The sequence below is a fragment of the Phyllostomus hastatus genome, unplaced genomic scaffold (assembly GCF_019186645.2).
Source record: "Phyllostomus hastatus isolate PE091 unplaced genomic scaffold, TTU_PhHast_1.1 phas_scaffold_501, whole genome shotgun sequence".
NCBI lineage: Eukaryota > Metazoa > Chordata > Mammalia > Chiroptera > Phyllostomidae > Phyllostomus > Phyllostomus hastatus.
The window spans coordinates 41,613,213-41,638,495 of NW_025334033.1; the positions used below are offsets into that span (position 1 = coordinate 41,613,213).

The following is a 25,283-nucleotide window of genomic DNA, read 5'->3' on the forward strand; positions in this document are numbered from 1 at the left end:
TATATGCTTCCATTTATTTGTGTCTTCTTTGTTTGTTTTTTTAAAAAGATTTTATTCATTTATTTTAGACAGAGGGGAAGGGAGGGAGAAAGAGACAGAGAGAAACATCAATGTGTTGTTGCCTCTTGTGCTCCCCATACTGGGGTCCTGACCTGGCCTGCAACCCAGGCATGTGCCCTGACTGGGAATTGAACCAGTGACCCTTTGGTTCACAGTCCAGTGCTCAATCCACTGAGCCACACCAGCCAGGGCCATTTGTATCTTCTTTAATTTCTTTTTTCAGTGTTCTGTAGTTGTCTTAGTACAGATATTTTACCTTCTTGTTTAGGTCATGCTTAGGTACTTTATTATTTTTTTTGTTGCTATAGCAAATGGGATTTTTTCCCTAATTTCTGTTTCTGATATTTCATTGTTGGTCCTGCTGTTCTGCCACATTCACTTGTGAGGTCGAGTAATTTTTTGGTGGAGTCAATAGGGTTTTCTATGTACACTGTCATGTCATCTGCAAACAATGACAGTTTTACTTCCTCCTTTCCAGTTTTTAAAGATGAATAAACAGGTTTAGTGAACATCCAAGATCACCCAGTTGGAAAATGTCAGAGCTGGGATTAAAACCTTCATGAGATCTGCTTCTTGTTGGTATTCTTCCTGCTTTGCACTTAGCTTTTAAATATTTGTTATAGTTAATTTTACATGTCAATCTGACTGAGCCACATGGTGCCAAGATAGTTGGCCAAATATTATTCTGGGTGTGTCTGGAAGGGTGTCTGTGCATGAAATTTGAATCAGTAGACTGAATAAAGCAGATTGCCCTCCCTAATGTGTCTGCGCCTTACCCAATCAACTGAAGACCTGAAAAGAACAGAAAAGCTGAGTAAGGGGGAACGTTGCCTGCCTGTCTGCTTGAGCTAGAACAGCAGTCTTTTCCTGTTCTTTGGATAGAAATTATACCATTGACTCTCCTTTCAATCTTAGACTTAAGTCAGGCTGAAACTACACAGTGGCCCTTTGAGTCTCTAGCTTGTCAACTGCAGATATTGAGACTTCTCAGCCTCCACAATTATGTGAGCAAATTCCATATATATATATATATATATATATATATATATATATATATTTCTTTTTCTTTCTCCTATTGGTTTTGTTTTTCTGGAGCACCCTAACTAATTCACCATGGTGCTAGTTTTAAACTTACCTTTTTTCATTTATTATTGAAGCATTTGTTTTTTCCTAATAGTATATTAGACACCAAGGGGACAGACTAGAGAAAAATGAATTAAGACTGCAGATTTCTTAAAGATGTTAGAAGAGGCACAGCTACATAAACCCACTTAAAATAGGTAAGTAAGAAAAATAATAGAAGGTAAACTCTGCATAACAGTTAAGAATATGGATGGAACAAAAGAGATTATACCTAGGGCGACATATCGAATTCAGTGATGTCAGGCTTGTTCAGGTAGTTCAATGCCTGAAAATTGAGGTGCTTTTTGTGGCAACCCATGAAATTTTAATGCATTTACTTTCATCAGGAATCATTTTTTCCAAGGGAAAAATATGATTAGATTATGTAAGCCATATAACAGTCACAGCTGTGAGTATGCATGTTCGCAGAAAAACAAGCTGAGGGAAGAAGCATGATTAGCAATTTCTTTGTTAATATTCATTTGTCTTATTACCTTCTTGTTCTTGTCAGCATGTATGATAAAGGCACCTGAGGCATAGAAACCTTATGGGAAAATGGAACTTTTAGAAAATTTTACGTTCATTTTCCTGATTTTCAGGGTATCACTGGGGGCTGCCATTCTAAGTACATAAGCCACCATTGAATATGATGTTTTGAGGGGAGTATGGCTTTTATTTTTCTTCTGAAAAGCTGTTACTTAGCTAAGTGAGTATTTCAGTCTGTTTCTTTTCCGTTGTCATGATATATTTGGATATATTTACTGTAGATTTGGTGCTGAGGAGACTTGAAACTGCCTTATAGTAATTATCTCTGTAGCTTGGCTGGGGTCTATTGCAAGATAAAACAAAACTTTGAAGACTGGCTTGAGGATGATTTGCAGCATAGGATGGGACGACGAGGGAATGAACAGCTAGAAATTGAGCAGCAACACCTGCTAATCACAAGATCTGTTCATTATCTTTCTCAGCCTTGGTTACACATCCTGGGCCCTGCATTTTAGTATCCATGGCAATGGGAATTTTTTTTGTCTTCCTAATGAGAACATTTGTAAATTAAAATGTTGATTCACATTTGCTTGTAAGAATTCTTTGGAGTGATGGAGAACTGTTGGGGGTTGGGGGAAAAAAGCAAGAAAAACCATGCTGGTTTTATGTTTTCTCTGCATGTGCAGAAATTTAATTATCAGGTCACCTCAGTTCTCAGCAGAGTAAATTACAGTCTTGGCCATTAATTTGTATGTAAATGCCACCATTGTAGGAAAACAACACAACACTTGGGTCCCATCAGAAATTCCCTCGTAGGAGGCACACAAATTAGAGAGCTGAGCTTGAAAGCCACAGGGATGTCGGTAGTTTAGCACTTGCTCTTGTCTAGGTCAGCCCTGTTGCAGTGATAAAACAGCTTAGGGTGATTGTCAAAGCCAACTGTTTAGAAAACATTTGTACTTGAGAGACTCCGAATAGTGAGAAATGAGGGCCTAGTGAGTGCAATACTGGCCTGTTTAGAATATCCCCACAATCAGAGCTAACCACCCTACCAATCAATGTTGTCTCGGTGCCTCTTCTCATATCTTGGATGCGTTGGGCCTGGTGGGGAAGAGAAAAAAGTTTTAAAGAGGCTAAAGCAGCCCTGGACATAGGGCTGATCCCTTAGGTGGTGAATAACTAGTAATATAAAGTCCTGTCCAGAGATGCAAACAAAATCTGGGGCCTATCCAGGCAAACACTTTTCTCCTGGTGGTAAATACCGTGAACTGAGTATGGCGGAGGGGATTCCAGGCTGTGGCAGCATTGTCTGTCTTCAGGATTAGCTTGGTTCGACTTCAGTTAGTGGTTGTTGGCTGTTGGGAATAGAGACAGGTCAGACAAGAGCTTGTATACTTTACTCGTATATCACTTTGGTTTTAATTTGTATTACCCTGATGATCACTGATGGTAAACATCTTTTTATTTGTTTACAGGCCATTTGTACATATTAGTTTGTAAAGTGTTGGTTTGAAAACTTTTACTGGGTTTGTGTTGTTACATATTACTGACTTGTAAAAGGTTTTTTAATACTCTGGCTACAAGTCTTTTATCTGACATACATGTGCAAATACTTTCAGTCTGTGGTTTGCCTTTTCATTTCTTAATGATCTTTCAAAGTTTTAAATTTTGACGAAGTCTAATTTATCTGTATTTTCTTTTATGGTTCATGCTTTTATATATCTTAAGGTTGCAAGAATTTCTCCTGTTTTTCCCCCAGGAGTTTTATACTTTCAAGTTTTATGATTAGATTCACACACACACAGACACACAGGTGAGATGTGGGTTGATGTTCCACATTAATATTCATTTTGCTTAAGCATTATTTTTTGGAAGGACTTTAATATCTCCATCGAATTGCTCTGGCACCTTTTTAAAAAACTTGATCATATTTGTATAGGGCTGTTTCTGGACTCTAATTCTATTCTATTGATTTGTTCTTCTTGCCAATAGCAAATTGTCTTGATTAGTGTAGCTATGTAATAAGTCTTAAAATCAGGGATGTTGGTATTCCCACTTTTTTCTTGTTTATAAATTATTTTGAATATTCTAAATCCTTATTTTCCTTATACATTTTAGAGCCTACTTGTAAATTTCTGTGAAACATCTGCTTTGATTTGCACTAAATTAGTAGACTAGTTTGGAGAGATTAACATGTTAATATTGAATGTTCTCTATTTTCTCTCAGGTCATTGCTTTAGTGTGGTAGTTTCAAGTACTTCTTGTTAAAGGTATTCCTCACTACTAATGGATTTTGATGCTATTATAAACATAATTTTTTAAAATTTTAGTTTCAACTTATTGTCAGAATATAAAAATACAAAATAATTTTTATATAACGACTTTACTAACTTCATTATATAAAAGTAGTCTCATCATTTATGTTGTAGAGTTTTAGTAGATTCCCTTTTTTTCAGATTAACGCACATACTTAGTGAGCTGAGATTTTTTTTTTATTTTTATTTGAAATTGATGTTAAATATTGGCAACAACTTTTCTGTAACTGTTGAGATGATTATTTGGTTTTCCTTTTTAATTGTTAACTTGATGAATTCCATCTATTGCTTTTAGTATTTTAAACCAGTTTGCATTTCTAGGATAAACCTTTGTGGTTAATGTATATAATGTATAATACATTTAATATAGTACTGAAGTCCATTTCTTAGTATTTTGCCAAGGACTTTTTGTAGCTATAACCATAGGTTATATTGATGTGTAATTTTTTATGCTTGTGATATCTTTGTCAGATGTTTGCTGGTGCACATCAGGATTATCCTGGTCTCATAAAATAGGTTTAGAAATGTTTTCTCTACTTTCTATAAGAATGTTGTGGATATTGGCATTATATGACATTTATAGAACTCTGTACCCCCAAACTGCAGAATATCTTTTCAGGCTCACATTACCACAATCATGTATTTGTAAGGTCATAATATAAATTCATACGCTAACAAAAATTTTTGAGGTTGCTCTGCCAGCTACTAAGAAGGGGGTGTATGTTAAAATCTTCAACTTTATTTTGAATTTGTCTATTTCTCCTGTATCATATTAGTTTTTTTATCATGTATTTTGAAGCCATGTTAATAGGTACATATACACTTAAGATTTTGGTTTCTTGATAAATGGATTACTCTATCATTATTAAAATATCACTTTTTATATTTTAAAAATTTTACTTTTCAATTACAGTTCACATACTTTTGTAATACTTTCAGGTGTACAACATAGTGGTTAGACAATAATCTACTTTACAAAGTGTTTCCCCCGATATTTTCAGTACCCACCTGACACCATACCCAGTTACTACAATATTTTTGACTATATGCCCTATGCTGTACTTTTCATCTCCATGACTGTTTTGTTACTACCCATTGGAACGCTGGTGCACTGTTGGTGGGAATGCAGTTTGGGGCACTCACTGTGGGAAACAGTATAGAGGTTCCTCAAAAAGTTAAAAATGAAACTGCCTTATGACCCAGCAATTCTACTTCTGGTTATATATCCAAATAACCTGAAATACTAATTTAAAAGAATATATGCTCCCTATGTTTATTGCAGCACTATTTAAAATAGCCAAAATACAGAGCAACTCAAGTCCCCATCAATGGATGAGTGAATAAAAAAGTGCTTGTATGTATAAGCAATGGAATATTACTTGTCCATAAAAATAATGAAATCTTATTATTTGTGACAGTATGGATGAACATAGAGGGTATTATGCTAACTAAAATATCCTTCTTTATCTCTGATAAAACTTGTCTTGATTCTACTTTGATATTAATGACTGTACCAGTTTTCTTTTGCTTGCAGTTTGCATAACATATCTTTTTACACCCTTTTACTTTAACCTATCTTGTGTTTATATGTAAAGTGTGTCTCTTATAGTCATCATATAGTTGGATCTTGCATTTTTATTCAGTTTGATAATCTCTGCTTTCAAATGGGATATTCATTTCATTTGTATTTATTGTATGAATATTACTGGATTTAGGTATCTCATTTTGATGTTTTGTTTCATTGGATTTTTAATATGTTACTTCTGTTGTTTTTAGCATTTAATTTTAATTTCTCTGTTAAATTTTTAGCTACACTTGTTTGTATTTTCTTTATTCAGTGGTTGCTGTAGGAATTACATACACATCTGTAGTTTATACAGTCCATTGTAAGTTAATATTCTACCCCTTTGCAAATTACTCTTTGCGTCATACCACTTGACAATGATTTTTATTTTGCAAGTGTAAATCATTACCTCTTCTCTCTTTTGTGTTACTATTATCATATATTTTACTTCTCCACATGAAATCAACCCCACAATGTAATAATATATACTTTCTTCAGTTGTCTTCAGAAAAGGTAAAAGGAGAAAACATCAGGGTTTTTTTTGTATTTACCATATGTATTATTGCTATTATTGCTCTTTACTCTTTCCCTTGGATCTGAGGTTTACTTTGTTACCAGTTCTCTTTCACATGAAGAAACCCTGTAATATTTTTTGAATTGCTGGTCTAATAAATTTTCTATTCATTTATACAAAAATGTGTTTATTTCACATTCCTTTTTGAAGGATATTTTCTCTAGATATAGAATCCAGTGCTAACAAATTTTTTATTTTAGCACTTAAACATGTAATTTCTGGCTCTCATTTTTCTGAGAGAAGTCATTTTCATTTGCATTATTGTTCTTCCTTATATAATGTTTTTTTCTCTTCCTACTTTCAATTGTTTTACTTCATCTTTGATTTTCAGTTGGTTGACTCTGATGTGCTTAGCTGTTGAACTTTTGAACTGGGATGCCAACATTTTTGAATTTGTATGTTAACTGTTTTATTTCCACTTAGTTTGGGAGATGCTCAGATATTAGTTTTAAAATAATTTTTCATACTTTTTGTTTTGTTTTTTTCTTTCTTGCACTCCAATTACACATACTGTGCAGAACTTGATATGCCATCATTGTCACAGGCATTATTTATTTTTTCAAATTTATGTTTTTTCAACTGGTTATTTTGTATTGAGAGCTCTCAAAGTTTATTGCCATCTCCAATATGCTATAAAAGTAGTCCAGTATTTTTTTATTATAGAGATTTTGCTTTCAATTATATATATTTATTTAGTTCTATTGTTTCTATTTTCTGCTGATATTATCCTACTGTATGTTTATTATGGTCATTTTTCTCTTTGATCCCTTGAACTCATTTATAAAGATGCTTTAAAGATTTTGTCTTCTGTACTTAACATCTGAATCACCTTGAGGCTAGTTGCAATTGACTGCTTCTTTTTTTGTGAATCTTGATGATTCACATTTTTCTTTTTTCTTTTTTTCTTCATTTTTATTGTTTCTTTGTATGTCTAGTAATTTTTTAATAAAAGCTGGACATGAAATATGACATGTTGTAGAAGCATTGGATTCTTTCATCTTCCTGTAAAGAATGTTACTTTTTCACTTTTTACTTTTACTTTTCACTTTTACTTTTAGTCTTCTAAGGTTGACCCTTCTAGAGTTTTAATGGAAAACCTGGTGTGTGGACCAAACCCTTCTAATGGCCAAATTCAAGCTCCTAACTCAATCTTGTCCAAGGTAGGGTACAGCCAAAATGTCTGCTTAAATTTTTAACTCTGAAGCTGTTATTTTTTCTGGGTTCCTTGGATTCTCCCCCAAGCATTCATAGTTCAAGTTTCATTCCAGTGTTTGAGATAAATTCACATGAGGATATTTGGGTTCTTTCTCTGTGGTTCCCTCCTTTCTGAAGTTTCTCCCTCTATTCTGAGCCACTCTGGCTGTCCTGAGCTCTGTGTACCTCAGTTCAGTAGACTTCTGACATTTGCCCCAGGCCTGGGTGCCCTGTGCCTCATTGACTTACAAGTGCTTTTAGCAGCAAAGCCCTGTAACCATGTATCTCACCCAGAGAAGTTTCCTTCTCTCAAAAGTTGGATTTCCTCCAGTTTCTACCTACTCTTGCTCATTCTCTGTGCCTTCAAATAGTTGATTAACATTTAATTTTTAAATGAAGGTATCATTATTAATAGGTGAGTTCGAATCGCTTACTCTGCTGTCATCACAGCTGGAACCCTCAATATTGTAACTTAACTTTTCTCTTGCATAGTGATCTGTATGTTACTATTTTTTTATCAAATATTTTCTGTTTGACTGATATTTAACCATTACAAGTGCCACCTCTTTGCTTATATATGAAATGGAGTTGTCAAACATTTCATACAAGGTGTAGGGTGACAAAACAGGTATGCACAGAAGAACCAGATGCTAACCAATCTTTCCTCTGCCACTAACTAGCTATTTGACTATAAATAAGTCTCTGAAGTAGTCTCATTCTTGAGTTCTCTTCTATAGAATGAGGGAGGTGGTTTATTATCAAAAATATTCAAACTTTTAAAAAGTGTCAGGGTTTCCATTTTTTTCTATTTGCCAACAGAATCTTACAAATATATAAGCCACATTAAAGTAAAATGTTCCTCATTGTAGATGGCACATAGCTCAGCCCGCTCAATGCAGCCACCCCATCTCCTCTTGTACAGCGGCACTGGAGCCCCCCTGTGGAACCGAGACTTCCACAGAGCATTGTCTGAAAAAAATCAACACTGGATGATTTACAAAAATCTTTTCCTGTGCTGCCTGAATCCGAGAACAGCTGGATGGTGCTCCTAGAAATGGGGCCATTTTCTTAGAACCTGAAATGTGCAATTGTCACCTTTGAATTCCCTTCTGCTTTTTCAACATTATTAATTTTTCTAAGGGATTTATTTTTTTAAGGTTTTATTTATTCTTTTTTAGAAAGAAAGGAAGGGAGGGAGAAGAGAGGGAGAGAAACACCGATGTGCAAGAGATACATTGATTGGTTTGCTTCTTGCACGCCCCCAAGGTATGTGCCCTGACTGGGAATCAAACTGGCAACCTTTCAGTTTGCAGGGTGTCATTCTACCCTCTAAGCCACACTGGCCAGGACACCACCATTTTATTCTTATTTCTATTCTTATCTAGCTACCATAGGCAGATATTTGCTGTATTTGAGAAATATGGTACATAAGGGATTTCCTGCACTTGTAGCTAAAAGTAGCACTCTGGAACTGCACCGCCCTGCACACCCCACCCCTGCCTGTCTCCACTCTCCGTCTATAGGCTGTGAGTAGTACTTCCCTCCACCTAATTGCTCCTGCGTGGGTGGGAAGGAATTAATAATCTTGGAGCTGTACTGATCATTTAGAAATTCTTTCTCCACCGGTAAAATAGCAGAGACAGGCTTGAGAAATAATGTTCTTGCATCACCAGTTGGTGGTTTTGTTGTCTTAAAGGAAACAACAAAATGAGCAGGGGTTGGGCACCGCTCACATCCAGGTGCACCGCCAACTCTTACAGAGCGCCCCACCTCCAGACTTGGGGAAAGGAGTGGGGAGGTAAGGAAGGTCACACAACCCGCATTATCAACTTAATCTTCCCCTGTCCAGTGCTTGTTTCTTCCACCCTTCTCTCGAGACAACTCCGATGATGAGTTTTCAAGTGAGACATTGCAAGAACAGACACATTCTTTCCTTTGCATGTAAATGTAGGCTTCATAGAAGGGTTTCCACACAGGGCACTGCTGTGATGGGGTGTAATAATAATAATAGTCAACATATCATAGGCCAGGCATGTGCTAAGTGCCTTTATGTGGTTTATCTCATTTAGTCCTCTCAACAATTTTAAGAAGGAATATCAAAATGAGACCACCGATGTTCAGAAAGATTAAGGAACTTTCTTAGGTCTCAGAATAGCAAATAGAAGATTCAAACTCAGGCAGCTTGACTCCAGATTCCATGTCCCTACCCACTCCAGCTTTAACTGATATTACACTTGACAGGCAGTTTCTGTGGCGCTGGGGACCCATCTTCCTCTCTTAAATGTGCAAGATGAAGATATCATTTCCTCTGACCTTATCTGTTTAAAATAGAAACAAATCATTAAAATTAGAGGGAGGGACAATCTGACTTCATTGGAGTAGGGACTGGATATTGATGGATCTATAAATAACTCTCTCTGAGTGTCAAAGTCATGAGCTTTCTGGCTGTGCAAGAAGCTCACAGCAGCACCTAGATAGTGTGTAAAGAAGGGATGAAGCTGGGTGGCTATGTGTCAGAAAGATTGCAGAGGAGTATGATATTTAGATGGTACCTAAGATCTCTGTGCATTCTGTGATGGAGTGAAAAGAACAATTGTAACTTCAAGATGTATCCACATCCATGGTAATTGTGCAAATTTTTCCTGTTATTTTAGCAAGGTAATTGGATGAAGAAAGGGTGAAGATTTTAATACAAATTCCCACTGTGCTGTTTCTCAGGCACTCAGCTTCAAAGGGGTTGAACTTGATATATAACACGGTGTTATAGGAAATATACTCTTCTCTGAAATAAGTGCTACAACCTACATGAGACTTTGTAGTTTTCAAATATTTAAGTTGAATGAAACCCAGGTCAGTTATTTAGTTGTTGACATAGACTCATGACAAGGTGAGTAGCTGGGATCTTTCAAAAAGGTAAGAGTCAAGATTTGACTTTGAAAAAACAGTCCATTGGAGAGAGAGCTTGGACAGGACAGTGGCAAAGCCATTGGCATGGAACGCTGGAGACAACGTGGTATAACTGTGGGCAAACACTTTGCCTCTTGGGCCTTGATTTCTGTTCATGAAAGTGAGGGAATAAATAGATGCGTATAAAAATTCGTTCTAGCCCAACCTATGTGATGTGTGTCTTCTTAGTGAGAAAACATGATTGTGTAGATTTTGACCAGGATTTAAGAAGTTGTTTCCTGGAGGCAGCTGATGGTCATTCATAACACTGACTTTTGAGCAAACAGCTTGTGTTTGATATTAGTTCCACTATTTATTAACTGTAATGATTGGGGCAAATTACTAGCTTCACTGGGCCTCACTTTCCCTATCCATACAATGGGGATAATAAAGTACTTATTTCATTAAGGGTTATTGTGAGGAGTGAACAGAGTAACATATGTAAAGCTCTAGAACAGTGTTTGGCATATGATAAATGCTATATATGGGACTGATATTATCATTGTAGTAGTATCACCACTGACTTCTGTTCCTGTTCAGTGGTTTCTAGGAAGGATAAAAGGTTTTGTGTGGTAGGCGGAGAATTCCCTGAGCCTCGGGCAGTAAGACTGAGAATAGCATGGCAGGTGCATGTATAATCCCATGAGGAGCAGTAGCTGATTAGACAGCTACTCACTACATGTACTCACTCCCACACACACTGACTGTTTGCCCCACTGCTCATCTTCTCACAAAGAGAGCAACCTCCTGTCAGGTTTCCAGGGGGAAGTGGCAGAGTTCCCTCTCAACTTATTCTGAAAAGTCAGCTACATACCGCTGTAGTGTCCTGATGCAATGGCATCTAATGAAAGGCACAGTGGCTAAGAATATAGGTTCTATATTTCAGTCTTAGCTTTGATATGGTGCTAACTTTTTTTGCCCAAGGAAGACTCTGTAGCTTCCCCATGCCCCTGTTTCCTTTCTCTACAATGGGAATAATAATAATCTTACTTCCTTGTGTTGCTATGATGATTAAATGGGATAATATGCACAAAGTCCCAAGAAAGGTGCCTGTCCTGTGGTATTTGTTTAGTAAATTGGAAAGTGTTATAATTACTATTATGATTATTATATCAAGTGAGGAGAGTCTTACCCTGTGGGTGATCAGTGACTCACTAGAAAGAAATTGAGGACCACATACTGGTAAATTAATGAATTTTAATTACTGATTTTATACACAGGGAAATATCTATGAGCTAACTCCCTTAATTTGAAATTGATGACTTATGATTAGTTAAATTTAAAAAATGCTTGCCTAGCAATACAAGTGGAATGGAGTCTCAGAGTTGAAAAGAGCTCCAAATGAATGTCTCATTCAACCACCCTTCCAGTGCATATATCCCCCTGACTCCCTCCCACGTGCTTAGCTGGTCCTATACTCTAAAGGTGGCGAGAATTAACTTTACTCCAATATATCTCTGGATGTCTCCTACATGTGGTGGTTCACCCCATTCTAGAGTGTGATGCCCAGCATGTTGAGACCTGAGCAGACTGCTCATTGGGATGGTTATTTGTTGGGATGGTATTGGAGTATTAATGGGAAATCTAGTCTCTTCTGACACTTAGCTTTTTGGGTCCTCCCGTGGCACTGGTCACAGCCAATAGAAATGAATGAGCTGACAATGATGGGCTCTCTGTTATTGGATTAACTGCTCCAACAAAAGAGAGAAACATAAAATTTTAATGCCTGTGGGCAGGAATTTTGGAGTTGGAGAATTTAGATCTAGAAAAGACCTGGGAAATGATCCAGATGTTAGAAGTGATCACAAATGGGGAAGCAGGGCCAGAGAGGTTAAAGGACTTGGCTACTGGGGTTCAGCTAGTTAATGCAAACATGAAGAATAAGAATTATTTCCACCACCTCTCTCTTCCAGCCCAGTGATTACAAATGTGGCCTCTAAAGACAGGCTGTCTTGATTCTCCCGATTTTTGGGAGAATATTAGTGTGGTCTTCAGCCTGTTGTGGACTTCTCTCTGCCTCAGTTTTCTTACTTGGAAAATGGAAACAATAATAGAGATTCTGTGTGGATTAAATGAGATAATAGGTACAAGGCACTCAGGACCGTTCCTGGCACATAAAAAGTACTCCTAAAGTGTTTGTTATTATTACTAGTCTACCAAAGAATCTCAAAAATACCAATTCTTAAATAAGCCAGAGAATAAATGTTTTGACCAGGCTGGTGTTTAAAGTATTTTCTCTCACTTAAAATATGGCCTTTTAATTTTTTCTTAGCTTCTGATTCAGAAGTGATCTTCAGGACCCATCTGTGAATTAATAACCATATTCTTCCCCAGAAGAGAAGTCATTGTGTGCCTTTTGGATAGAAGGAGGGAATATTAAAAAACTAATTTCTCATTATTTATCATTCCAAATTCACACTCAGAAAATATTTATGGAGTAGTCTGCCATGTTCCTGGCACACAGATAGAGCCGGGAGGGATATAAAGTGGGTGGTCTGATGGGCCCTCTTGGTGTGCATACGTTAGGTGGAATGGTTGGCAATTAAACAGGTAACTCTGTCCCCACACTGGAGGAAGCACTGCCAGGGCAGGACAGAGAGATTTTTACAGCACATGGAAGGAGCCCTGAACATGATATTAAGGGCCACAGAAGGGTTTTCTGGAGGAAGTGATGTCTAGGCTGAGACCTGAATGGTGAGTTAGATTCTTGATGAGTCTGGATGAGGGCTGAAGAGTATTCCAGGCACAGGGAACTGTGTTTATGTGGGGGGCCTTCAGGGTTGGGGTAAAACACTGGGTATTCACCAATTTATTCAACATTTAACAAGCATTCATTAAGCACTTTCTATGCAACAGGCATTATTTTGTGTAATGGGCACAGACTGGTTAACAAGACAGGTGATGTTATTTTATGGAAGTTCTGGGAGAGAAGAGAGAAATAAAGATGAGAAGTTCTGTGAGGGGAACTGCTTAAGGTAGGACCATCAGGAAAGCAATTAGGGTAAAGAGGTAGTTGAGCTGACACCTGAATGATGACAGGAGCCAGGGGAGGGAGGCTTCCTGGCAGAAGGAAACAGAAGTCAAAGAACTCAAAGGCAGGAATCATCTGGGCATGTTGGAGAAACTGAAGGAGGACCAGCGTGCTGGGAGGTGGGGAATGTGGGGAAAGCGGGACAAATAATTCCGGGGGTATTTGGGCTGGGCCGTTGGTGTTGAGAAGGGCATCAGGACATTTCTAGTAGAAACAAGATCACATACATACACTCAATATGGCTGCCTCTTTTCAAAACCAGGAAGCTTTTGGAAAATCTCAATTGCAAATCTCAGTTGGCTCTGTGGGTTTTAATAGCTGAGATGAAGCATAAAGCATGTTTTCTGTCGTGGTTGACTAAGTCTGCACAGGAGGCACGTGCACGGATAGCTGTCTTCATAGTTATGAGCACGTGTCAGCACCAGCAATCAGCAGGGCTGCACTGCTCAACAAGAGGGCTCATTGTGTTGATTAGGGCTGTCCCCATGGCTTCTCCTGGGCTTTAGCCATCTCCTTCCAATTACCCTCGTGAGCCATCTCTTCCTGCTTTATTGATTTGGACTCAAATTTGTGTGTCAACCATGCTTTAAACTGTTTCTGTCCAGTTTGGCACTGCTTGATCCAAGCTAATCACCCACGCTCTTCTGTTTCTCTGACTGCCTGTCTCTGTATTCCTGAGGGGCCTGCAGGATACTCATGGCTCTTGTTGCTCCCAGTTAACAGCTTTGGAGATGATGAAGAGCTGTGTACATCTTCTGACTCTGATGAGGAGGTCATCAAACAATTTGAGATTTCTGTGTCCCGGTCCCAGAGTTTCCGTTCAAGAGCACCTGAGAAAGGCAAGCAGACAGGATTGGAGCAGAAACCAAAATTGCGCCGCTTGCTCTCTACCAGCAAAGAGGACAGCACGCAAGTGTCTGCCTGTGAAGGTATTCTTTGCATCAAAACTTCCTTCATCTAGAGCAGGGATGGCCAAGGGGAAGAATGTCTTTGAATTATGTAACCTCTGCCCTTGCATCTGAGAGTCCAGGAAGGGTGAGAGAATGGGGCAGGACCCAAAGGTTGGGGCAGGGAAAGGGCTGCTCCAAATTTTGCAGGAGGAACCATCCTGCAGGGAACTTGGGGAGGGAATGGATCAGAAGTTTTGAGCCCTTACTCCCGATTTGTGGGACTCCTTCCTTCTTTATAGTTACTACTTTATATATACTTAGCACTAATGACCAGAATGGTATTTATCGACCTTTATAACATCTTGTTGCTTTCTGATAGGTACAAACATTTCACATACCTGTCTGCTGACATTGAGATTCTGTGCCTTTTCTCCCATTCACAATCAAGTCTATTTTCCACATAGCTATGTAACCCCAGAAGATTTTTGAAGCCTTTCTTTGACTAGTTTGTATTATTAAAAACAATAGGTATGTTTTATTCTCCAAACAAAAACACGTATTACAATAATACTGAATAACCTCCCTCAAACAACGTATGCCCTGCACCCTCACCCTCATTCCCTGCAGTTTCGGAGCATCCCACCCCCATTTCACATGAGACTTGCCGGGCAAGAGCAAGGTCTTATGCCATCCTCTAGCATCTTTATACTAAGGTTGCCCTCCACAAAAGGGAGGGGAGGACACTCCGAGGCAGGTAGCACAGCTAGTGATGGAGGGAAGACCTTGTTAAGAGTCTTCCTCCTTTTGTACCACTTACACAGAATAACCTGGAAAAAGAACAGTGCATTATTTCTTAGTGCTTTCCCAAATGAAGGTCAGGAATCTCTTTGACTCTTTTATGCTGAGAGCCCTGAGCAGGCACAGGACAGTGGGAAAGGGAAAGGTCTGAGAAGTATTTGGTGAAAAGCTAGAGAATATGTCATGCCATCCACCTTAGCCACCTGGGCTAAACGACCTGGATTCTCTAATGTATTTTTTCTTTTCTTTTGGAATTGTGGTCAGTCAAACCAAGGGGGGCATAGTTGAGCTCTTCCATGGTTTTCTGAAACAGAGTGGTAGAAAAAGAAAAGAGAAAAGGGAAAGTCCAAAATTCAGAGGAGATAACAGAGAGGAAATGTGACTTGAGATGTGATGAGGCGGGCAGAAAAAGAACGCAGAAAAAAGAAGAGAATTAACAAAAAGAGCTCTTTTTTTCAGTGTGAATATCGTAATTTACTATTTGTCATGTAATTTTACCTACTGACATGGGCAGCATAACACTTTTTTTGCTAGTCTTTTTAGCCCAAGGTAAGCCGGGAAATAAGTGCCTTATGTAACCACAGCATAATACGGGCCCTCTGTCAGTTCCTTACACCTTTTCCTGCTTTCCTCTGTCTCTCAGTTACATCACAGCATTCCTCTCTCTCCATCGAGAGGGCAAATGTTGGCTAATGAAAGGTGATAGCACTTGTTTCCCTAGGAGTAGCTTGTTTAGTTCTAAAGCTAGTGGCCCCGTTTCCCAGAAGCCTAAGAGTCTAGTTTCTGATTTATACAACTGGCTGATGTTCTGAGAGTTCTGACAACCACTTTAACCTTACAATTCCTGAAATTAGTAACACCTTTTGTCATAACCAGTGGTTCTGAATTTTTTGACAGATGGTGATAGAAAAGGTAAATTTTTCTCGACTGGAGAGAGGAAAAAGTCCACTGCAGTGAATGAATTACCTATAGGTTTTAAAGAAAACCAGCAGAATTTTCATAGGAATAAATAAATGCATGCTAAATTTTAAGTTATCAAATGTCATGGGAATGTTATAGTAATTTATATGGCATGATAATCTTTCTGTGTCATTTCTTTTGGTTCATCTTTTGATCAGTGAGTTTGTTTCAGTAATAAAGAATAAGGAAGAGATTAAGTCTGTACCCCAAGAGGATTTTTTGCCTGTTTTCTATTTAGCTATTTTTCACTCTACTTTAAACATGATTTTCTAAGATCAAATTTAATTGTACACAATTCTTACTTTACAAACACATTCAAAATGTTGGACTAGTGAAATTAAAGGTCCAAATTCAAGTCAAATCTGAATCACAAATAAATTACTGGTAGTTTGTTTCATGATTCATCCTAAGAGAAACCCTTCATTCTAGATTGGTGAGGCTAGTTTAGAATCAAGACCATGCTATCTTCATATTCTAGCCAAGTGTTCTCTTGTCTCATCTGTCTGAGTTAGTGTTATGTTGCATCAATTGTCACTGCATTCCTGATGATGTCAGAGGGTTTGGGCTAAGTGATCTGGATCAGAGGCTGTGCATCAGATCTTTGGGCATGAAAGGTGGGCTACAGAATAATAATGTACTTCTTGAAGTTCCCCCCACCCCTATTTTTGTGCCAGACCTTAATTTGTGTGTGAAATATTTAGTTTTTAGGATATTACAAAGAAGCTAGACATTACCTTCCTGGTCATTAGGAATAGCTGAATTATCTTCAGAATCTGTGCTCAGTTTTGTGGGGGAACGATGTATCAATCAGAATTAAATGTATATCAGGATGAGGCAACAGTAGGTTTACAGTTGTTTGTATGGAAAATAGTACAATAATTAATACAAATACAAGAATAAACTGTGTCTTATGTACTCACAACTCTTCTCTCCTCTTTCCTGCGGGAGAGAGAGCTGTGAGTGCAAAGAATTTCCTTTGCGCTTGTGGAGGCTGGCTGGGCAACACAGTTCTGAAACGCACAGCAGTGGCTGCTGGGAAGGCTAGGCTTCAACTCACAGGCACCAGCCAAAGCTGCAGTGCACACGTGAAATTTCTTCTTTTCCAAGGTCCCCTTAGTTCTCCTTTTAAGGCCTTTTAATGGACTGATTATGCAAGATAGTCTCCTTCACATAAAGTCAACTGCTTAAAGGCTTTAATCACATCTACAAAATACCTTTACAGCAACACCTAAATTAGTGTTTGATTGAATAATTGGGGCTTATAGGTCAGCCGCATAAAACTGGCAAGCAAAGTATCTGTGTTTGGGTTGTGGTGGGAGAGAGGAGTATGGGAGTGTCAAAGAACTGGTTACATCCCATCAAAGTAGGGTAAGGACTAAGCAAATTCAAGAATTTCTCTGCTAAAATTAATATGGTTGATGTGATATAATTATGCCCTATAATTTCTATGAAGCCAGGATACATTTCTCTGACAACGGGCAATTACTTTTCTGTATGTGTTTAAGTTGACATGATCTTCTTTAATTTAAAGCACGAGAAGACTACTTTATGTAATGGTGAGTCACCTCTTTCCTGCTCTTTGGAACTTGACTTGTACCCCAGATTTGCTTGTCTAATTCATCCTTGAATGTCTGTCAAGGAAAATGGTTTGTTATATTAATATAGTTCTTATATTTTTCAGTTATGAATAGCTTTTCAAGGCCTGATGTAGCTTTTGGAAATTCCCTTATTACTGATCTAGGTATTATCACTGCAGGAATTGAAATCATGGGAAAATTTTATGGGGGTAATTTCTTGGCCAAGTTAGATTTTGTACTGCAATCCTGCTGGCTGCCATGCATGTTGATGGATGACCCACTGTTTAATAGGACACTTTAGTGTTCATGTGTGTGAGGAATGGATGTGCTAATTAGAGACTTGGAAGAAAATTCTGCTTCATATTGTAGAGTGTTGCATATGGAATATCCCTTGTTCTGTCATTTTCTGTGGTCTTTTTAAAAGTATGTTTGCCAAATAACTGAAAGTGTGAATGTAAAAATGTTATGGTGCCTATGAAAGTGTTTCCAAGGGGCTGGAACTGAATTATTAAAAATAACAATGCAGATAGGGGAACTTCTCATTGGTTTGCCAGAGTTTTGAAAAATCCCAGATCAGGAGTCTGAAGTTGTGTGCTGAGGACCAAGTCTGCCTGAAGACATGTCCATATAGTTTGCAAAGGTGATGATATGTTTTTAAGTTTACATGGTAGGTCCTATAGTGGCCGGTAAACCACTGTCACCATCAGTCCATAATGCTACACACTTGGTTGCTTCAAGTATTTGTTACCTGCTTAGCCTTTGAGGTTAGTTGAGGGTTTAGTGAAATCCACTGGTGGATAAAGATTATGCGGTAGATGTATGTGGCTTAGCGCTTTCAAGGAGGTTATGTTCTAGCTGAAACCTTACGACCATGGAGACAATTGCTGCCATACAGTGTATATGTAAGAGCTGAATTTATAGTATATACTTTGTCATCTACTCACTTATCCTGTCTATATCTCTAATGTTCTCTCATCCTAGGATGGGGGCTACTGAGGGAGCCTGAAGGCCAAAGAGATAAGACATCCTTGGCTTTTTTTGGAGGTGTGGGAGGCAAGTCAGGGGGAAGAAACAACTTAGGAAGACACTGTCAGTTTTTTCTTACTATCGGAGAGTAGCCTGGACATTGAAAGAGAGGCACGGGATGAACAGAGTAAGGAAATACTGAGAGAGGGTAAGGGAGGAAGCAGAAGAAGAGAAAAGAAGAGAAGAGGAGGAGGAGGAAAAAGAGGATGGGGTCTGAGAAAAACACCTAATTTGAAGGAAGATTCAGTAGTTGTTGAGGCTTTATATGGACAGGAAGGAAAGGACAAGCAGAACGGCTTGAGAACTCCCATGAACAGGAATACACAACTAGCACTTTCATCAGCCAGTGGGGCCACAGGTGACGGAGAGGTGGGAGGTAGTAGAAAATGAAGTTTGCTGGCTTGCATGAGGCCAGCTTGGGCCACACAAATAAACAAGACTGATATTTATGGAAGGTCTGGTGGCTACCAGGCAGATAGATATTTTTAGTATTTGATGTGTCTCTCTGACAACTTTTATCATCATTGTATAGATAAGTAAATAAAGGTTCAGACAGTTCAAATTGTTTAAGTTCTTAAACTCCGGTCATCTGGAACCAAGTCCAGTGTTCTTTGCATGAATCAAGTAGAGAAATTTGTACTTGAGAGAACCACTGAAGTGTTTTGAGCAGAGGGTAGCATGTTGGACTTGGAAGAGAAGAGAAAGAATGGTAGAGTCAGGAGACCATATAGCCTCCTTAGTTGGTTACTGTTCTTGCTTTCTAGATCCATCCCCAAAGTTTTGTTTGTGGTCATTAGCTCCAACAAAATGCTAATGTGTTTAATTTATCCTCCTTATATAAACACACACCCTTTATAACCATATTATTAGAAAGTATTTAACCTTCTACCCCACATAGTGAACTAATGGTCTTTTTGATTCTATGGACCAAGTTTATCCATTAAATGATTAGAATGATGTTTCTGCAGGTGTTATTTTATAGGTTTTGTTTTTGAGGTCTTGACTGGTATAATTGCTGTTGCCCAATTTCTCTAGATAAAAAGGTATAAAATAATAATATATTTGAAATCGTTTCCTTATTGTAAATTCAGATTTGGATGGAGCCAGCCAACTGAATTATCCTGAGAATCTGTCTTATGGTGAAGAGGATCCCATCTCTGCCCCCTCACGGTCCCCGTGTGAGGCAGGCGATGCCAGGCACCAGGGCGCACCCCGCCAGGAGACCGGTGTGGTGCACAGCCTCCGTCGCCAGTCCACGGAGGGCAGCTTGGAGACGGAGACTGCTTTCAATAACCGGGGGCTCGAAGACTCCTATGCCACTGACAGCTCCTCTGTGTGGAGTCCAGAGGCAAGTTATGTGTTTTCTAGTCTTTTCTTGCTTCAGTGTTTTGTGCTCTGTCTAGTTCTTGCTCTCCACCCCTCCCCCATCCCTCAAGGAAAAATTCCTCCAAAACAAAGCATTGCCTTGAAAAAGAAAGACCTAAACAGCATTTATTTAAATAAACTTTTGTTCGGGTGACCAAGTTCTGACCCCTATGTGGACCAATAGAAGAACCACAAATACATTTCTATCAACATGGAAAAACAGGAGGAAGAATGGCAGAAGGATGGGCCCAGCAACAATCCGGTTTCTTTTTCGCATAAAGGGCTTTTTTGTTCTTTGGGGAGACTCGTTTATTTCTCTTATGGTTTCTATTAGCTGGAGTCTATTTTTATTTACCCCAAATCTTCGGTTACGATTACTTGAATATGAGAATTACTTGAAAATTTAACTAAAACACAGTGGTCCTCCAAGTGAAACTGTACAAGCTATTATGATGATGACCTTGTTACAGAACAGGGCCAACGGGGTACGATATACTATTACCAAAAGGACCCCCCACTAGGTTCGCATTGTCTACCACCAGAGGAAAGATATCTCTTAATGCCAGAGATTTGTGAAAAGGAAAGGAAATGTTCATTTAAAGCTATACAGACTTAAAAAGTAGTGACCTAATGTGTTCATTAAAATATCAAAGTCCTTTAGGATACCCACAGACACACATAGTTCTTCCTTCTCCCTCTGCTCTAATCTGGGGTACCCTATCTCAGGAAAAGAAGTAGAAATCTGTGATTCAGGCTCCCGGCACCATCAGCTGTGTCGCCGCCAGGATCTTCAGTTAATCCAAAGATCCCGGCACCTTCTCATCGCCTACTAGCAAAAGTCCTTGCACCCTTCTTTCAGGCAAAATCTCTCCTGCTTCCTAGGGTTAGGGTTAGGGTTAGGGTTAGGGTTAGGGTTAGGGTTAGGATTTTACAAATATGGTTTTATCTTATCAGCATTTATGGTTATTCCTTATTAGCTACATCCATCCTATAATGATTCTATAACATTAAGAGATATTAAATAGTGATGTCTAATACCTTCATTGAAATTAATTTTGATGCAATGTCATATAAGTATATAAAACTTCAGCATAAGTTGTGGGGATAGAGGAAGGAGAAGGGTGAATGGGTTTTGTTAGCATCAGGATGGCCAAGAAAATAAATAGGATGACTCTCTTATCAGGGCCTGGACTATCATACACACAAATGCACATCAAAGAGAAGGGAAAAGATTACAGAAAATCATGTTCCAAACCCTTACTGCTCATGCACTGGGGTGTGCGGAGAGAGGGTAAGGAGGTGTGCACATGTGCATGCCTGCCCGTGAGTTGGTCATCCTGCTAAGGACAAGGACATGGTGACTCAGATATGTGGTGTGTGGCTTGTTAAAAGCAGCCCTTTATATTGAGACACCCAAAGCTATTAACCTTATAAGTTTTGTAAAAAAAAAGTTGTGCTTCCCTGTCAGTTTACTGCAAAGAGTCATATCAAGTCCCACACTGTAACAGTTAACATTTAAAAATATTCTTTTTGGCTCTCTTACCAGAAAAACAAAACAGAACTGTTTACCTGCCTAGTGGTACTCCATCCCCTTGATCACTGTACCATTAGCCTGGGAATTTGCCTGCCTTGTGAAGCTTTTATAGAAGACTTGGTGTGGAGGGCACTCAATGTTCTCAGACTCCAAAAATACCCAGACATCTCCGTGTGCTCCATTCAACCTCCTATCTATTTTGAGACAAAAACTGTAATTTGTGCTCTTACAGTAGAACCTCAAATGCAGCTCAGAGGCAATTCCTGTAACTGCCTGCTTGGCAGGCTTAGCTCGCCTTTTAAGAATTGATTTATTTGCCTCTTAGCTGTGTTAAGAACCCCGTCTTCCCCCGTGTGTCTGGCATCGGGAACACATCGTGGGCCTCTTGACTTCGGGCTGCACAGATGACATCAACGCTATCTCACTAAAACAGAAAGGCTTTCAGTTGGATAGAAAATCTTTAAATCTACATGGGTTTTGGACAATGTGGTACAAGTATTCCCATCTTACAGAAAGCCCCAGGCTATTAGAGCTGAAGGAATCATTTATTTTGACTCGGAAGGAAACCGGTCATGCTGTGTGACTCCCTGTTAGGTGGATGGATTGTCATGTGCTGTTCTTCTCTGTTGGAAAAGGCCATCGACATTTTCCTGCAAACCCACTGCTCGGTGGGGAAGACATTGGGGAGGCAGCTGGTGGTGCTGAGCTCACAGGGAGGCAGGTGTCCCACTTTGCATCGCTGTTTCTACTGATTAACTGGTTGGCCTTGAGAAGTTAATTAAAATCTGCCAAATGGGGATAAAAATGAAGAGATTTTTACCTTGCAGGAAGGTCAGATGGATTAGTGATATTAACAGTACCCACATGAGGAGCTCCTTTGGTTGCCTGGTGATAGGTAATGTGTGTTGAAATGATTAATTGCTCTGAAAATACCAGCCTCCACAAATCTTCATTTCAGATCAACCTAGGAAGGGGCGGGCCACAAACTCCCATTTTCATGGGCCACTGCTTGGATTGACTCCATCCAGAGCCTGGTCTTTGCCTGGAGCTGTGTCTTATTTAGTTATCACAGAGCCCCTCACCCTCCAGGACTTTACCGCAAACCTGCAGGTGCAGTGAGCGTTTATCTGAACAGAGATAGCCGGATGGATAAGTGGAGAGATAGTCATTCACTAGGATATTTTTACCTTGGCTTTGAAGTTGATGATAAAACTGGAAATTGTTAACACATATTAAGAGTGGGGGCCTAAAAGGGTGTGAAACTCAAAGTAGTGCGTGTTTCTAACTCCCTTCTCCCATCTTACTCCCTCTTTATCTCACATACTTACTACACATATAAGTAACCATGGTGAAAGGTTTGGGGAGAGAAGGGAGACATCGTGTTCAACATAAGGTTTTGGATTTTAAGTATTCATACTGGTAAACCCTAGATAGTCCTGGCTGGGCTTATGGTGTTGGGGGCAGGGAGTGAGTTACTTAGCTTTTCCGAGCCTTAGTTCTCTCCCTCATTAAAAAGAAGATATTAAAATACCTACCTCGTTAGGTCAACGTGAATATCTTAAAAGATAATATTTCTTAGGTACATTTCCCAAAAAAAAGAATAGGAAAGAGTGAAGGACAAGGTAGTGAGCAGGGAGGAACTGAGTGTCATTATGAGTATACTCAGGTTGGCACCATTTAGCGTGACTCCCAGCTTGATCTTGTGGGACTTGACTCTATAAGCTTTCCAAGGGGAGAAGAGTTGAGTGCATGAGGCATTACCTCCTCCCCCACCCCCCCCCCCCACACACACATTGAACTTTCTATGCATGAGTGCCAAGCAGGATTCTGTAACTTTTCAAGCCTTGACATCAACAGAGAGCCTTTGGTGGCAGCTGAGAGTCACGTAGCATGGCAGGAGGTAAGACTTTACTGAGTTTCACCAGGCTGAAGCCACTTAAAGCCTAGACAGGCTGTGTCTGTAGGGGAAGATGGAATAGATGTAAGACCAAGAAGGTCTGAAGTGCATAAAAGTGGGCTTTTGTAGTCTTAAAGGGTATAGTATGGTATCTGGCATAAGTCAGGGTTTGGTATGTTATCTATTATTAGTATGCTCTGGCAAGCAGTATAGAGATGATCAAGAGTAGGCTAAAATAGATGGGAGTTTTAACAGAAGACTGTGACTTGAGTTTTGAGTTGGCCTAACTCCTTGGAGACTTGATTCTAATATTATATCTACACTAGTCAGTTGTATTCAAAAGTCTCTATAGCAACCAGTTTTATCACTTGAAACTAAGTACCTCTGAATAGAAACACTCACACATGAATGCATGCATGCTCTGAGAAAAAGAGAAGATCTTCCCTTATTTTGCAAAAAGCCTAAATTTTCTTGCTAGACTAATGTGAATTTTAAGAGAGAGGGCATTTAATAGATGTCTCCTATATGTCGAGTCTTTTAATTTTCACAACAACCCTGTAAAGTAGGTACCCTTTCTATTTTACTTTTGAGAAAAACAGAAAGTGGAAAGGATTAAATAACTTGCCCAATATCTTTGCGGTAGCAAGTGGTAGACCTGGGATTTCTAAGGCTGTCTCACTCCACAGAAGCATGTACTTTTACTTGAGCTCTGTTGGAAAGTTATGTTGATGCAGGTGCATTTTTGAGGTATTTTATATATATATTTAAATAAGGTCTTTAAATTAGCAAAGTCTGGTGTTCCATCACATAAATAGGAACTGATTCTGATTTACAATAAGAAATCAGAACAAAGTTTAGCTTTGGCTCAGAGTCGTGCCTTTAGAGGAAAAATCAAATTAGGTTGACATTATTTATAGTTTGTTGGAGGGTGGTTCATTACAGTAAATGCAGTTTAGCTCAGTTTTCCCAGTGAGGTCATCAGATCTGACTGGCTACAGGTGCACCGCTGTCTAAGGGTGATATTTCATAATGGGAGCCTGTTTGAAAATAGGTAGCACCAGTCTACTGATGGGAATAGATATTTATAGAGTCTGTTCTGAGCCAGGTATTTCTTCACGTCTGTTAAAACCTCACAACAGCACTCTATCAAGTAGACATCTTAATGCTCATTTTTTTTTTTCAGCAAGAGTACAGAAAGGATGGCCTATTGGGCCAGGGTCAAAAAGCTAGTCAGTGGTAGAGCTATGATTTCTGTTTGGCACTTGTGTATATATTCAGCCTAGGTGTCCTGTCTTCAGGTCTAATGTTGCTGTTCACTAAATGGATGTGGCGGGTGCCTCCCTAAACCATTGCTACTCAAACTCTGGTATGAGGCCAGCTGTGACATCCTCGTAACCTTCTGTGAATTGTAGAATCTCAGACCCCACCCCAGTTCTACCGAATTAAAATCCCTGGATGATGCAAGTTCACATGAACATTTGAGAGGCTCTGCCCTAAGTGTTTCTCTCGTGTAGACTGAATATCTCCTGAGGGATCAGCTGTCCATGACCCCAATTTCATTAGGATTATTTTCGTCAGGAGGTCCTGGCCGACAGAGCACAGTCCCAGGCTTAACCATTTCTCTTTGGACTCAAGGTAGTTACCCCTTGGCAGTTGTGTAGTTGAATAATTTTAGACTTTGTATCTCAGTTGGTTTCAATGATAGTGGTCTATTGTATTTTTTTGAGAGGCACTGTAGATGAAAACTGCAATACATAAAAGCTTTGTTCATTTATTCCAAAAGTATTCATGAAGGCTCCCCATATGCCAGGCATTGTGCCCTCAAAAAATTCACAGTCTGATGGAGAAATAGGCCAGTAAACAGACCTTTTAATATAGAGGGATCTGAGCTAACAGTCAAAGTACAGGGTTCTGAAGTTGCACCTGCAACTTCAGAGGGACACA

At 39.1% G+C, this 25,283-nt stretch overlaps 1 protein-coding gene across 3 annotated transcripts in view; it reads left to right on the forward strand.

Annotated features, from left to right (window-relative positions):
• Positions 1–25,283, forward strand: part of SYT16 (synaptotagmin 16) — a 207,721-nt gene that overhangs the window by 162,062 nt on the left and 20,376 nt on the right. For 2 of the 3 annotated variants that reach the window (XM_045823836.1, XM_045823834.1), the window contains exon 3: positions 19,635–19,891. In XM_045823836.1, coding sequence (XP_045679792.1) covers positions 19,635–19,891 — 257 coding nt within the window. Of the gene's footprint in view, positions 1–14,008; positions 14,222–19,634; positions 19,892–25,283 lie in introns of all 3 variants that reach the window. The other variant, XM_045823835.1, reaches the window with a different exon arrangement.